The sequence below is a fragment of the Pristiophorus japonicus genome, chromosome 2, assembly GCF_044704955.1.
Source record: "Pristiophorus japonicus isolate sPriJap1 chromosome 2, sPriJap1.hap1, whole genome shotgun sequence".
In the NCBI taxonomy this organism is placed as follows: domain Eukaryota; kingdom Metazoa; phylum Chordata; class Chondrichthyes; family Pristiophoridae; genus Pristiophorus; species Pristiophorus japonicus.
The window spans coordinates 228,689,452-228,704,207 of record NC_091978.1 but is presented as its reverse complement, the minus strand read 5'-3'; the positions used below and the strand labels follow the sequence as shown (position 1 = coordinate 228,704,207).

General features: G+C 43.3%; 1 protein-coding gene across 1 annotated transcript in view; it reads right to left on the bottom strand.

Moving 5' to 3' along the window:
• LOC139229933 (transmembrane protein 144-like) overlaps nt 1-14,756 on the bottom strand; it is a 124,631-nt gene that overhangs the window by 14,072 nt on the left and 95,803 nt on the right. The window contains exons 8-9 of the mRNA XM_070861583.1: nt 9,259-9,377; nt 444-563 (exon numbers count right to left, since the gene is read on the bottom strand). Of these exons, the coding sequence (XP_070717684.1) occupies nt 444-563; nt 9,259-9,377 (239 nt within the window). The remainder of the gene's footprint in view (nt 1-443; nt 564-9,258; nt 9,378-14,756) is intronic.

Genomic DNA, 14,756 nt, shown 5'->3' with positions numbered 1-14,756 from the left:
CACTGCACCTTGGAAAAACATTTCTCCAGTTTCTAGTCTTGCTTAGGCTCTTGAATTTTGTCCTCTAGTTCTTTACTCTCAGTTTCAACTCATCACTTAACTTACATCAAATAGCTAACTGAAAATTAGCTCCATCAAACAACTCTGTTTAACACCTGCCGACCTCATCACTGAGAAAGTGGATTCTCAGTTAATTGCTCATTGTAAGGTCTAAGATGTTAAACCAACACCCTGGCTCAGCAAACTAAAAATAGAGGTTTAGTCTTGTTATACATTATTTATTACAGTAGCTGGGAGTTACCGTTGGTTGGCCCAAGGTCCACAGCATTGTACGGGAACCTTTAGAATCACTGATAAAGACCACTGTGACCATTTCATTTAAATTGCCTGATTATCCAAGGATCATTATACAGACATTGTGACTGTTGATCACTTCACCTTACCAGGTAATATTGCTGTTGAATAAACACATGGTTTATTTTTCTTCACTCCACAGTATATAAGAAAATAGATTGTACTGGTTAGAATAATCCCACTGCAGTATGGAAAAACATAATCCATGTCTAAAATAGAAGAGAAGACAATGTTAAATGTGAGTATCTCGGTAATGGAATACAATTATGGTGTCATATTGGTAAAAACAAATGTAATGTTTTGGAGCATAGTCTCCACACAACATTATTCAAATGTTGCGCATCTATTGAACACTGTTGTGTTTGAGATTTTTCACTATTTGGCCTAGAAGGAATTTTGAATAATTTATATTAACATGTTGTTATTAAATTAAGTTTAGCTCACATTGGATACAATCCTCAGAATAAAAATTCTAAGAATGCAAATTAGATCCAGTTAAAGCGTCTGCCCAGGACAGTGTTTTTCGAATACCACAACAGTTTTAAGTAAGGAGGTTTGTTAGGACATCCTAAAGAGGAAATTGGGTATAATGTTGGAATGGCTTCATTCGTATAAGCCCAGTGGTGAGGTAGTTTCCAAAGAAGTCCAAACCTAGGAAGGCAGGAGCCAGTTTGATTGCTCAGTCACATGAACCCTCATCTGGCCAAACCCCAGACATGGAGAGCTGGGTAAGGGTCACTGGACAAACCTTTGGCTTTCTGTCCAGCTATGAAAGGAGTCAGACTTCAAAAATCTAGAGTAGAAATATTGGGCTCAAAATTGGCCAGGAGTTGCTCTGTTTTTTTTGGAGCAACTTGATTTTTCTGGAATATCTTAAAAATCCACATTTTGCACATTCAATTTGCGCCGGTGTAAGTGAGTTAGTTAGGATTTTTTTAGTTTAGTTTTTTTTCCAAAAGGGAGCGTTACCAGCCACCTCCTCCCGTTTTGGCCATTTAGGCCACTTTGGCCAGCTAATAGTTACTCCGAACTAACTTAGGTCAGTGTATGTGGCCACTTGTGACCGCTTGTGAAAACCCTTGCGGAGAGTTAAGAAATCAGCACATTGGAGGCCAGCAGAACTTAATGACTTGACTAAAGAATGTGAATAGGATCAAACAGCTAATGATATCATATGACAAACTTCGCAAAGTTAATTTACTATACAACAGAAGCATTCATGGAAGCTTAAACAACAAAAATAAAAGAAGTAAAAGATAGTTGAATTAAATTGCCCTAATTGCCCTAATCTCACAACTAATTTAAACAACTATTTGTTTGCAATGATTATACTGGGCCAAAATTGAGCCCATATTATTGAACTAAAGTCTACTTCAAGAAATAAAGTATTCTCTCAGTGTTCCTCTGTCTCTTATGTTCTCCTTTCACAATAGCGCCAGGTGAATAGGCTTGACAAATTCACAAGAGACAAAACATATTTACATAAATTTTTCAAAATATCCAAATAAAAAATAGAAGTAAATAAGTCCTACCCTACCTTCATCTTCAGCCCAGGAAGGCAGTGGGCTGGCCTGTGCAGTAGGCCACTCGGCCTGGGATAGGGGTGGGACGCACCAGCAGCCGGTGTGATGATGATAATGATCATTATCATCCCACTTTTCAAAGTGATTTGACGGACTCAAATGGATATATTCCAATTAATTGTGATATGGTCTTTCCCAACAACAAAAAAAAATACAATCGGCAAAGTCAATCTTTTCCGAATCAGGCTTGCTGTCGCCCCGAACGGCACGATCTCGATGACCAGTCCGAACGAGGCATTTTCTCCTGCACCAAGAACATTTCTCCTGCTTCTGTCTCTCAGGCCAGGCATAGCTCTAACTAGCATCAATTATGCCAAATTCCTACGCTGCAGCACGCACACGCACATCTTCAGCCCGGGAAGGCAGCGGGCCGGCCTGTGCGGTAGGCCATTCGGCCTGGGATAGGGGAGGGATGTATCGGGTCCCACGCTGCATCACACACACTGAGAGGCTGGGGGCAGGAGCTATCTGCTCATGCGCGCACACTCCAACGCGCATGTGCCGGAGTCCCAACACTGTTTTCAATGCGGGACGCTGGCTCCGCCCCCGACCCGACTGGCCACGCTGCGCGAAGACCCGGGAGAGGCCGGACAGCGTCCAAAGCGGGGACTGATTTTTTTGGAGCAGTTTTCCACGCAGAAAGTCGGCGCATCTCCCGTGAGAGCGCCGAAAAAATGAGTGGGCCAATTTTGAGCCCAGAGTGACAGATCTCCCTTTGCTAAGCTTACAGCCAGTCAGTTTACTGATTTGTAAATGTGAAGCTAGGCCTTATCACTGGTTAGGTTTGTATAATTTGTTATTTTTTGATATTTTAAGGAGCAATAGAGATTAGATTAAATTTCAATGTAAACTTTATTCTGTTTGTTGATATCGTACACATAAAATAAATCAGATTCTTAGGTTAGAATTGGCTTTGATGCACTTGGGAGTTTATAAGTCTGTCTTCTGAAAGATATCTGTGGGGTCATTTGTAAGATTTCAGTATCCGGTACACACTGCAAAGTGTTTCATTTTTAAGTCCATTGGGTCACATTATCATACAGCTAGATATTTTGTAGTAACTGTAAAATCCTGATCGTAGGGGAGAGAGAGATCTGCTTCCGAGAGAGAACTGTGACGCTGAATCTCTAGAATATCTAGTGCAGAGCAAAATTTGTAAAAAGACCATCAAAAGATTGTAGTTAAAATAAAAATCTTCATTGTAACTTTGTTTGCCTGTGTTGTGAAGGATTAATGTGATAGGAAATGGTTTCATAAATGAATAGAATGTGTTCTGTCTGTAGGCATGCAATATAATAAATTCCTTCACTGCAACAAATACCAAGTATTTATTGAATAATTTCTAAAGTATTTCCCAAAGTAACATCAGTCTTCAGCTTATTTTAATTATTGAGGCTTTAGTTTGGTCTCTTGTGGCACTGCTCACAGACACAAATTTTGAAGAAAACTTTTTCACCCCCCTCATTCTAACTTCTTTTGTCACTGTGTTTTCCTATTTGTCTCTGTGTGGCAGGGGACAGTATAGTCAGGGGGATAGATACTGTTCTCTGCAGTGAGAGGGTGAATCCCAAAGGCTGTGTTGCCTGCCCGGTGCCAGGGTTAAGGACATCTCCTCTGGGCTGGAAAGGAACTTGGAGTGAGAGGGGGAAAATCCAGTTGTCGTGGTCCACGTAGGTACCAACACATAGGTAGAACAAAGAAAGAAGTTCTGCTGAGGGAGTATGAGCAGTGGCTAAATTAAAAAGCAGAACCACAAAGATAATAATCTTTGGATTACTACCTGAGTCACAAGCAAATTGTCATAGGGGAAATAAGATCAGAGAGATGAAAGCATGGCTCAAAGGTTGGTGCGGGAGAAATGGATTTCGATTCATGGGGCACTGGCACCAATACTGGGGTAAGAGGGAGCTGTTCCGTTGGGATGGGCTTCATTTAAACCATGCTGGGATCATTTTGAATAACTAGAGCTGTAGATAGGGCTCTAAACTAAATAGTAGGAGGGAGGATTCAGGTGAGGGGAAATTTTAAAAGTCAAATAGAAAGGAAAAGGCAATGGTGCAGGGTAGCGATAGGGGTAATGATAACCAGAGTGTGACAGGAAGGGACAGAGCGTATAAAGATAAGAGTGCACCAGAACATGGAGTCAGAGTAGGGAAACGGTAAAAAAAAATCAAAATTAAAAGCTAAATTATTCTAAATGCAAACAGCAATCATAACAAAATAAATGACTTGACGGCACAAATAGAAATAAATTGGTATGATCTGATAGCCATTATAGAGACGTGGTTGCAAGGTGGCCAAGGTTGGGAACAGAATATTCAGGGGTATTTGACATTTTGGAAGGATAGGCAGAAAGGTAAGGGAGGTGTTGTAGCTCCGTTAGTAAAGGATGAGATCAGTGCAGTAGTGAGAAATTATATTGGCTCAGAAGATCCAGATGCAGAATCAGTTTGGGTGGAGATAAGAAATAATAAGGGAAATAAGTCACTGGTGGGAATAGTTTATAGTCCCCCAAACAGTAGCTGCACTGTAGGACAGAGTATAAATCAAGAAATAATGGAGGCTTGTAAGAAAGGTACTGCAATAATCATGGGCAGATTTTAATCTTCATATAGATTGGACAAATCAAATTGGCAAAGGTAGCCTTGAAAACGAGTGCATAGAGTATATTCGGGATGGTTTCTTAGAACAATACATTGTGGAATCAAACAGGGAGCAGGCTATTTTAGATCTGATAATGTGTAATGTGATAGGATTAATTAATTATCTTATAGTAAAGGATCCTCTAGGGAAGAGTGATGATAGCACGTTAGAATTACAAATACAGTTTGAAGGTGAGAAACTTGGGTCTTAAATTATGTCCTGAATTTAAATAAAGAAAATTACAAAGGTATGAAGAGAGTGTTGGCTAAAGTGGACTGGGGAGTAGATTGAAGGCTAAGCCGGTAGATAAGTAGTGGCAGATATATTTCATAACGCTCAGCAAAGATATATTCCAGTGATACAGAAAGACTCTACGAGAAGGATGAACCATCCATGGCTAACTAAGGAAGTTAAGGATGGTATCAAATTGAAAACAAAGGCATATACCGTTGCGGAGATTAGTGGTAGAGCAGAGGATTAGGAAATGTTTAGAAACCAGCTAAGGATGACTAAAAAAGTAATAAAGTGAGAGAAGATATATTATGAGAGTAAACTAGCAAGAAATATAAAAACAGACAGTAAGAGCTTCTACAGGTACATAAAAAGGAAGAGAGTAGCTACAATAAGTGTTGGTCCCTTAGAGGATGCGACTGGGGAATTAATAATGGGAAACAGGGAAATGGTAGAGACTTTGAACAAATATTTTGTGTCAGTCTTCATGGAAGAAGACACTAAAAGCATCCCAATAATAATAGATAATCAAGGAGCTATAGGGAGAGAGGAACTTAAAACAATCACTATCACTAGAGAAAAAATACTAGGCAAACTAATGGGACTAAAGGTCTACAAATCCCCTGGACCTGATGGCCTGCATGCTTGGGTCTTAAAAGAAGTGGCTGCAGAAATAGTGGATACATTGGTTGTAATCTACCAAAATTCCCTGGATTCTGGAGAGGTCCCAGCAGATTGGAAACCGCAAATGTAACTGTCAAGAAGGGGGGGAGGCAGAAATCAGGAAACTATAGACCAGTTAGCCTAATATCTGTTATTGAAAAAATGCTGGAGTCCATAAGGAATTAGTAGCAGGACATTTAGAAAATAATAGAGTCAAGCAAAGTCAGCATGGTTTTATGAAAGGGAAATCATGTTTGACAAATTTGCTGGGGTTCTTTGAGGATGTAACAAGCAGGGTGGATAAAGGGGAACCAGTAGATGTCGTGTATTTGGATTTCCAGAAGACATTCAATAAGATGCCACATAAAAGGTTACTACGCGAGATAAGAGCTCATGGTGTTGGGGGTAATATATTAGCATGGATAGAGGATTGACTAACTAACAGAAAACAGAGATTCGGGATAAATGGGTCATTTTCAGGTTGGCAAACTGTAACTAGTGGGGTACCACAGGGATCAGTGCTGGGGCCTCAACTATTTACAATCTATATTAATGACTTGGGTGAAGTGACCAAGTGAACTGTAGCCAAATTTGCTGATGATACAAAGATAGGTGGAAAAGAAAGTTATGAGGAGGACACAAAGAACCTGCAAAGGGTTATAGATAGGTTAAGTGAGTGGGCAAAAATTTGGCCGATGGAGAATAATGTGGGAAAATGTGCGGTTATCCACATTGGTAGGATAAAAGCAAATTATTATTTAAATCGAGAGAGACTACAAAATGCTGTGGTATAGAAGGATCTGGGGATCCTTGTACATGAAACACAAAAAGTTAGTTTGCAGGTACAGCAAGTAATTAGGAAGGCAAATGGAATGTTGGCCTTTATTGCAAGGGGGATAGAGTACAAAAGTAGGGAAGTCTTGCTACACATCTGCACTGGGCAGTGGTGAGACCACACCTGGAGTACTGCGTACAGTTTTGGTCTTCTTATTTAAGGAGGGCTCATCATCATCATAGGCAGTCCCTTGGAATCGAGGAAGACTTGCTTCCACTCCTGAAGTGAGTTCTTTGGTGGCTGAACAGTCCAACACAAGAGCCACAGACTCTGTCAAAGGTGGGACAGATAGTCGTTGAGGGAAGGGGTGGGTGGGACTGGTTTTCCGCACGCTCTTTCCGCTGCCTGCGCTTGATTTCTGCATGCTCTCATCATTGAAATTCGAGGTGCTCAGCGCCCTCTCGGATGCACTTCCTCCACTTAGGGCAGTCTTGGGCCAGGGACTCTCAGGTGTCAGTGGGGATGTCGCACTTTATCAGGGAGGCTTTGAGGGTGTCCTTATAATGTTTCTGCTGCCCACCTTTGGCTCGTTTGCCATGAAGGAGCTCCGAGTAGAGCACTTGCTTTGGGAGTCTCGTGTCTGGCATGTGAACTATGTGACTTGCCCAGCGGAGCTGATCGAGTGTGGTCAGTACTTCAATGCTGGGGATGTTGGCCTGGATGAGGACGCTGATGTTGGTGCATATACTTGCATTGGAGGCAGTTCAGAAAAGGTTCACTAGGTTGATTCCTGAGATGAAGGGATTGTCATATGAAGAAAGGTTGAGCAGATTGGGCCTACACTCATTGGAGTTTAGAAGAATGAGAGGTGATCTTATTGAAACAGAAGATTCTGAGGGGGCTTGACAGGGTAGATGCAGAGAGGATGTTTCCCCTCATGGGGGAACCTAGAACTAGGGGCTATAGTTCCAAAAATAAGGGGTCGCCCAATTGAAATGGAAATCCGGAGGAATTTATTTTCTCAGTGAATCTTTGGAATTCTCTACCCCAGAGAGCTGTGGAGGCTGGGTCATTGAATATATTTAAGGTGGAGAGAGACAGATTTTTGAATGATAAGGGAGTCAAGAGTTATGGAGAGTGGGCAGGGAAGTGGAGTTGAGGCCAAGATCAGATCAGCTATGATCTTATTGAATAGTGGAGCAGGCTAGAGGAGCCAAATGGCCTATTCCTGCTCCTATTTCTTATGTTCTTATGTTCTTATGTTCCACTTTGTATATACACAATATGGCTCTTGCACCATCTCTCTCTGTTTTCTCGCTACCTCTATGTTTGTCACTTACTAGTTTTCCCATTCTCATTCCTGGATATTTTCCCCATCAGTTATGCTGCGGGGTTTGTTACCACTGCACTATCAGAGAAACTCATGATTCCTTTTCATTCTTTTTTGCTTTTCTATTGGAAAGAAATGTCCTGAGATATGAGTTAAAGATCCAAGCTCATTCACTTCTCAGAGCAAAAAGCTCAGCCTGAGCTGGCAGCATCGGCCCACCTTCATCAACTGTCAGAGCTACTGCCCATTCTCTAGAGCCTAACAACTTAGATGTTTTTTTTGACTGTGTGTTCCATTTACTATTTCATGACACATATTTAAACTGTGTCAAGTGACCACATTTGATGCAACATGCTTAATGTAATATGCTGTTTGGTGCCATAATGGAAAAGAGATATTGGACAGTCAGGGTGGTAACACATGGGAAACTATATTGAATATTACAATCTTTGGCGATATAAGGCTAGAAATTGTAGTTGACAAGATTAGTGGATGAGCACTTAATGCATTCTTGTGATATTCCTCTGTTCATTATTTTAACAAATGCATTAAACAATTTAAAATAGACAGCAAGCTGAAGAGCTTTCAATTTTTAAAATAACATGTACCTGCATTTTATTTGTTTACATTTATAGCTATATGCTGTACTGATGAGGTGGTGCAGCTGTGAACAGTTTATTGAAGCTTCGCGGCATTAGACTTAATACATAAATTAGAGTTTCCTCTTCCTGGGTGCATTGTATTGCCTGAGTGCAGTGAATAGAAGGAGATTGGTGAGGAGTACTGCACGCTCTGATGGGAACCTGCCTGATTTTCCATCAACAAATGGGCAGAATATTGAGTGGGCTCCATTATACGAGTGCAATCCTCCCTCACTGATTTTCCTCTCTCCGATGCATCCAGGCAATCCAATATGTCCAGGTGCAGGAAAAGGAATATTCTGCCCTGCTGAGTTTATCCTTAATCTAACACTAAATGATGTGTCTTGTATTTTGGAGAGTGATGAGCTTTATCCTTAATTTAAGTGTATATTATTTTCATAATTTCTTTAGCTTCCCCATGATCCAGAAGGTAGGTAACAAGCAGGTAACCCACTCCCTCCCCGATCTCTGCAAATGTCTGATTGGAATCTTGACAATCTTAGTACTTCTGTACACTTCCCCTGTCTATGCGCACAGTAATTATAGCCTGTATACAGTGATCTATTTTCTACCTCTTGAGCTGACCAGAGAAAATGGTCAGCATCCCATATATTCTACAATTTAAGGTCAATTGTTAGACCTGCTTTTGCTAATCCACACACAGCGGATTATATAGACAAAGCTTTAGGCTCATAACAGACCAAACTGTTGGGAAAAAGTCCGAACTGTAGTACAAGCTAAGCAGTACAGGGAGCCTGCCATACAGTACCACCAACTTTATAAACCGTATTTTCACAGCAACAAGCTTCAGGCTGATCATCACATTGATTTATTTGGACATTACAGTCACTACCAGTCTTGACACGTTCATGTGCTCAGATCTGCAAAGACTTGAAAAGCTATGTCCTTGTTACATTAATCAGTATCTAACTCAGAAATGATTTTACCTCTCACTGTTGCTTTGGAATGGCAAAATGGAACAAAAACATTTTACACTTTTAAAATTTTTAGCCTGCTTGAAGTAACTAAATTTCTTACCAAATTGACTTGCACCAATAAACTCGGTTTCATTTCTCTCAGCGTGGTTTTTAATGTAGAGGACTGGTACAAAGCTGGAGCCATACAGTAAACCTGCACACATTGCAAGACTGCAGCCTCTGGGAAATAGTATAAAACAACAAATTAGGCAGGTATCTGAAAACAAAGTAAACTGTCTTACTTATTTCACAACATCCTCCTTTATATTGGTGCTGTTTTTGTTTGGATTACGGGTCTATGATTTTGCTGCCAGGATAAGGGAGCCAGATTTAGCAGTGTAAATAGGAACATAGGAACAGGAGTGGACCGTTCATCTCCTTCAACTTGCTCCAACATTCTTGGAGGCTTCAATTAACACAGCATCCTATAGGATGCCCTACAAACTTTCCAAAATCTCTGCGCTCATCCAATTTGGCTTCTTGTGCACCCCCGATTTTCTTCACTCCACCATTGGTGGCCATGCCTTCAGCGGCCTAGGCCTTAAGCTCTGAAATTCCCTCCCTAAACCTCCTTATCTCTCTCTACCTCTCTCTCCCTTTAAGACACTCCTTAAAACCTACCTCTTTGATTAAGCTTTTGGTCACCTATGCTAATATCTCCTTATGTGGCTTGGTGTCAAATTTTGTTTGATCACGCTCCTTGAAGCGCCTTGGGACATTTTATTACATTAAAAATGCTATATAAATACAAGTTGTTGTTGTTGATGATGCTGGGAGCGATCTCACTGAGTTCAAACGAAAACAGCTCCAATATAAAAGCAACTAATGAATGAAGTCATAGAATCATAAAAATTCACAGCACAGAACAACAACAACTTGTATTTATATAGCGCCTATAACGTAGTGAAACATCCCAAGGCCCTTCACAGGAGTATTCTGAGATTTTAAAAATTGACGCATAAGTAGAAATTAGTGCAGGGGCCACAGAGATATGTTTTAAGGAGCGTTTTGAAGGAGGAAAGAGAGGTTTAGGCAGGGAATTCCAGAGCTTGGGTCTTAGGCAATAGAAGGCATGGCCACCAATGGTTGAGTGATTTTATAATCAGGGATGCTCAAGAGGGCAGAATTAGATGAGCGCAGACATCTCGGGGAGTTATGGGGCTGGAGGAGATTACAGAGATAGGGAGGGTCGAGGCCATGGACAGATTTGAAAATAAGGATGAGAATTTTGAAATCGAGGCGTTGCTTAACCAGAAGCCAATGTAGGTCAGCGAGCACAGGGGTGATGGGTGAGTGGAACCTGGTGCGAGTTAGGACATGGGCAGCCGAGTTTTGGATCACCTCTAGTTTACGTAGGGTAGAATGTAGAAGGCCAGCCAGGAGGAGGCCATTTCAGCCCATCGTGTCCTTGCTGGCCGAAAAAGAGCTATCCACCTCTTTCCAGCTCTTGCTCTTGTATGTTACGGCACTTCAAGTACATATCCAAGTAATTTTTAGTGTGGTGAGGATTTCTGCCTTTCATCTTAGTGTGTTTGAAGTACTGAATGTGCTCTTCTATTCCAGAGCTTCAGCAGTATGTATAAGGGAAGCATCTTCTCTGCTGCTATTGAAAGAATTATGTGATTATATATTAGATCAGTATAACCGTGAGATAATTTATAAATGCAAAATTCTGTAAATGGAGAGCATGTTGGTCCATAGCTGAAATAGAAAAGCTAAGTAAATCTCAATAATGAAGGATCCAACCTGAAACGTTAATCTAGAATTTTCAAGCTCGGCTTTAAGTCCAGCCAGCACAGTGTGAATAGGATGGGTGGATAGTTAGAATCTCAGGGGAGGGGTGAGGGTTCGCACCGTGCTCCTGCACAGTCCTGCTGTTATATATGCAGACTATCGATATACTCTCTGTGTAGTCACTGCATAGTTGCATAAGATGGAGACTTGTTTACCTGATGTACTATCAATAAGGCTTACACTGTGTATGTACATGCTGGCACCACTAGAGAGTGTAACTAGTGGAGACCAGGGTTTCCTGCCCTGGTGGCAGGGGCTGTATAAAAGGGGAGCCATCATGCGGCTGCCTCATTCTGGAATTTGGAATAAAGGATCAAGGTCACTACAGTTTGTATACAACACATTGCCTCATGGAGTCATTCATAAGTACATTACAGACATAATAACTGGCGACGAGAATACGGACTTTCACACGATTATGGCTACCTTTGGCACACTAAAAGACTTCGCAGAGGGTGATAATTGGGATGCCTTCACGGAAAGGCTTGAGCTATATTTCGTGGCAAACGACCTGGCAGGGGAGACGGATGCATTGGCGGAGAAGCGCAAGGCTATACGGCTGACCAGTTATGGGTCCGAGGTCTACCGTCTCGTCAGGGACATTGCTGGCACCCACAAAGGATAAGACATACAATGAGCTGACTGAACTAATTCGCGACCAACTAAAACTAAAAGAGAGCATCCTCACGGCCAGGCATAGATTCTACACTCACCGCAGACCTGAGGGCCAGGAGATTGCAAAATATGCTGCCGACCTCAGGAGACTTGCGGCACCGTGTGAGTCGAAGAAGCTGACTACCATCACGACACACAAGGGGTTGTTTGAGTACAACAGATGTCCGTTCGAGATTCGCTCGGCCGCCGGGATCTTTCAACGAAACATGGAAAGCCTCCTCAAGTCGATTCCAAGGACAGTGGTTTTTCAAGACGACATCCTCATCACGGGTTGTGATACTGAAGAACACCTCCACAACCTGGAGGAGGTGCTACGCAGACTGGACCGGGTAGGTCTGCGACTGAAAAAGGCGAAGTGTGTCTTCCTAGCTCCAGAGGTAGAATTCGTGGAGACCTACTGTGTCCAAAACGGAAGCGATCCAGAGAGCACCCAGACCCCGTAACACGACAGAGCTGTGTTCGTTCCTGGGGCTCCTGAACTATTTTGGTAACTTTCTTCCCAATTTGAGCACGCTGTTAGAGCCGCTACACATGCTCCTGCGCAAAGGTCGCGAATGGGTGTGGAAGGACAGCCAGGAAAGGGCTTTTGATAGAGCATGCAATATGTTATGCTCCAACAATCTGTTAACGCTATACGACCCATGTAAGAAACTTGTTTTAACGTGCGATGCGTCGTCCTATGGGGTCGGGTGTGTGTTGCAGCATGTTAATGCCAATGGTCAGTTACAGCTGGTAGCTTATGCCTCCAGAAGTCTGTCCCAGGCAGAAAGGGGTTACGGGATGGTAGAAAAGGAAGCGCTTGCATGTGTATATGCAGTAAAAAAAATGCACCAGTACCTGTTTGGCAGGAAATTTGAGCTGGAGACAGATCACAAACCCCTAACCTCCCTTTTGGCTGACAACAAGGCCATAAATGCAAATGCGTCGGCCCGCATACAGAAGTGGGCACTCACGTTAGCCGCCTATGACTATACAATTTGGGCACTGAAAACTGCGCCGATGCACTCAGCAGGCTCCCACTAGCCACCACCGAGGGGGCAACCGAGCATGCTGCTGAGATGGTCATGGCTGTTGAAGGTTTCGAAAGCGAAGACCATCCCGTGACAGCCCGTCAGATCAAAGTCTGGACAAAGAGAGACCCATTACTGTCTTTAGTCAAGAAATGTGTCCTGAATGGGGACTGGGCAGCCACGTACAGGGCACGCCCTGAGGAATTTAAACCATTTCACAGGCGCAAGGATGAACTCTCGATTCAGGCTGATTGCCTACTATGGGGAAACCGAATAGTCATGCCCCAGATGGGCAGAGAGGTGTTCATCTGATAACTACACAATGAGCAACCGGGCATTGTCATGATGAAGGCAATTGCCAGGTCACACGTTTGGTGGCCAGGGATTGATGCAGATCTGGAACTTTGTGTTCGCAGGTGCAACACGTGTGCCCAGCTGGGCAATGTGCCCAGGGAAGCCCCCCTTAGCCCCTCGTCCTGGCGCGCCAAGCCATGGTCACGCATCCATGTGGACTACGCAGGTCCTTTCATTGGAAAAATGTTTTTGGTTGTAGTAGACGCCTACTCCAAATGGATTGAGTGTGACATTCTCAATTCAAGCACATCCTCTGCCACTGTAAAAAGTCGACGGGCAATGTTCGCTGCCCATGGTCTACCGGACGTCTTGGTCAGTGACAATGGCTCATGCTTTACAAGCATTGAATTCCAGGACGTCATGGCAGGAAATGGTATCAACCATGCCAGAACGGCACCGTTCAAGCCGGCCTCAAACGGCCAGGCGGAACAAGCAGTGCAGATAATCAAACAGGGGATGCTCAGAATCCAAGGAGGTTCCCAACAAAGCCACTATCATGCCTCCTGTTGGCCAATAGATCCCGACCACACTCGCTCACAGAGGTTCCACCCGTAGAGCTGCTAATGAAAAGGATGCTTAAAACCAGGTTATCCCTTATACACCACACCATGAAAGAAATTGTTGAGAGCAGGCACTGGTCACAATGTGACTACCAAGACGGGAATGCGAGGGCGCAATGTGTTGATGTCAATGACCCTGTCTTTGTCCTCAACTACGCTGCAGGGCCCAAATGGCTTGCAGGCACTGTGATTGCTAAAGAGGGGAATAGGATTCTGGTAGTTAAACTTACCAATGGACAAATCTACCGCAAACACGTGGATCAAACAAAAGGGAGGTTCAGCAACCCTATAGAAGAAGCAGAGGAAGAACACGATGTAGAGTTCACTCCACCACAGGTGACCGAACACTGGAACCAAGTGGAGGAGAGCCCAGTCACTGTGGGCAGTCCGGACAAGCCTGAGGCACCGCAAACAGCAAACACGCAGGCCAGCGCCCAACAACCGGAGCCCCAGCTCAGGCGCTCTACAAGGGAGCGTAAACCATCAGAGAGACTTAACCTATGATCCCAATAAGACTTTGGGGGGGAGGAGGTGATGTCATGTATTCAACTGTCATTGTAACCCATGTATGAACTGACCTAAGTTGTACACCGTGAGAACACTGACCACTAGGTGGTGAACTTGTGGGAGGCACTCATAATGTGGACGTTCAGGAATAAAAGGGGAAGCTCCACCTACCTTCTTCACTTGAGTGCTGGCAAATAAAGGTAGCTAGTCACAGAATGACCTTCTCTCACATATGTGCAATTGTACTGTATAGTAAGGACATATTAGAGGCCAACGAGAAGGAGGATGATCTTGGAGGGATAGTAATAATTGCGTAAGGATCTGGTCGCTTTTGCAGCCATGATATCTGCAAATGTTCTGTTCCATGGAAAAGATGGCCACCCGCATGGAGCAGTAAATGTGCCAGTCACACGAGAGCATGCATGGTGTGGTGTGTGTCAAATTCAGCCCCAACCGAAACGGGTCGCACCTACCATTTTTAAAGTGTTTTTACTGCAGCTTCCAATGAGGTGGCCTCTTTTGCGAAATTCAGTTCTTTGTTGTTTTTTTTCAGGCAGCCTGGAAGCCAGTCATAATGGGGCTGGAAGTGCGGCGGTGAGCACTCTAGAGGGGCGGAAGTGAGGTGGGACAGTCACTGCCACTGTCAGTCAACAGCGGAG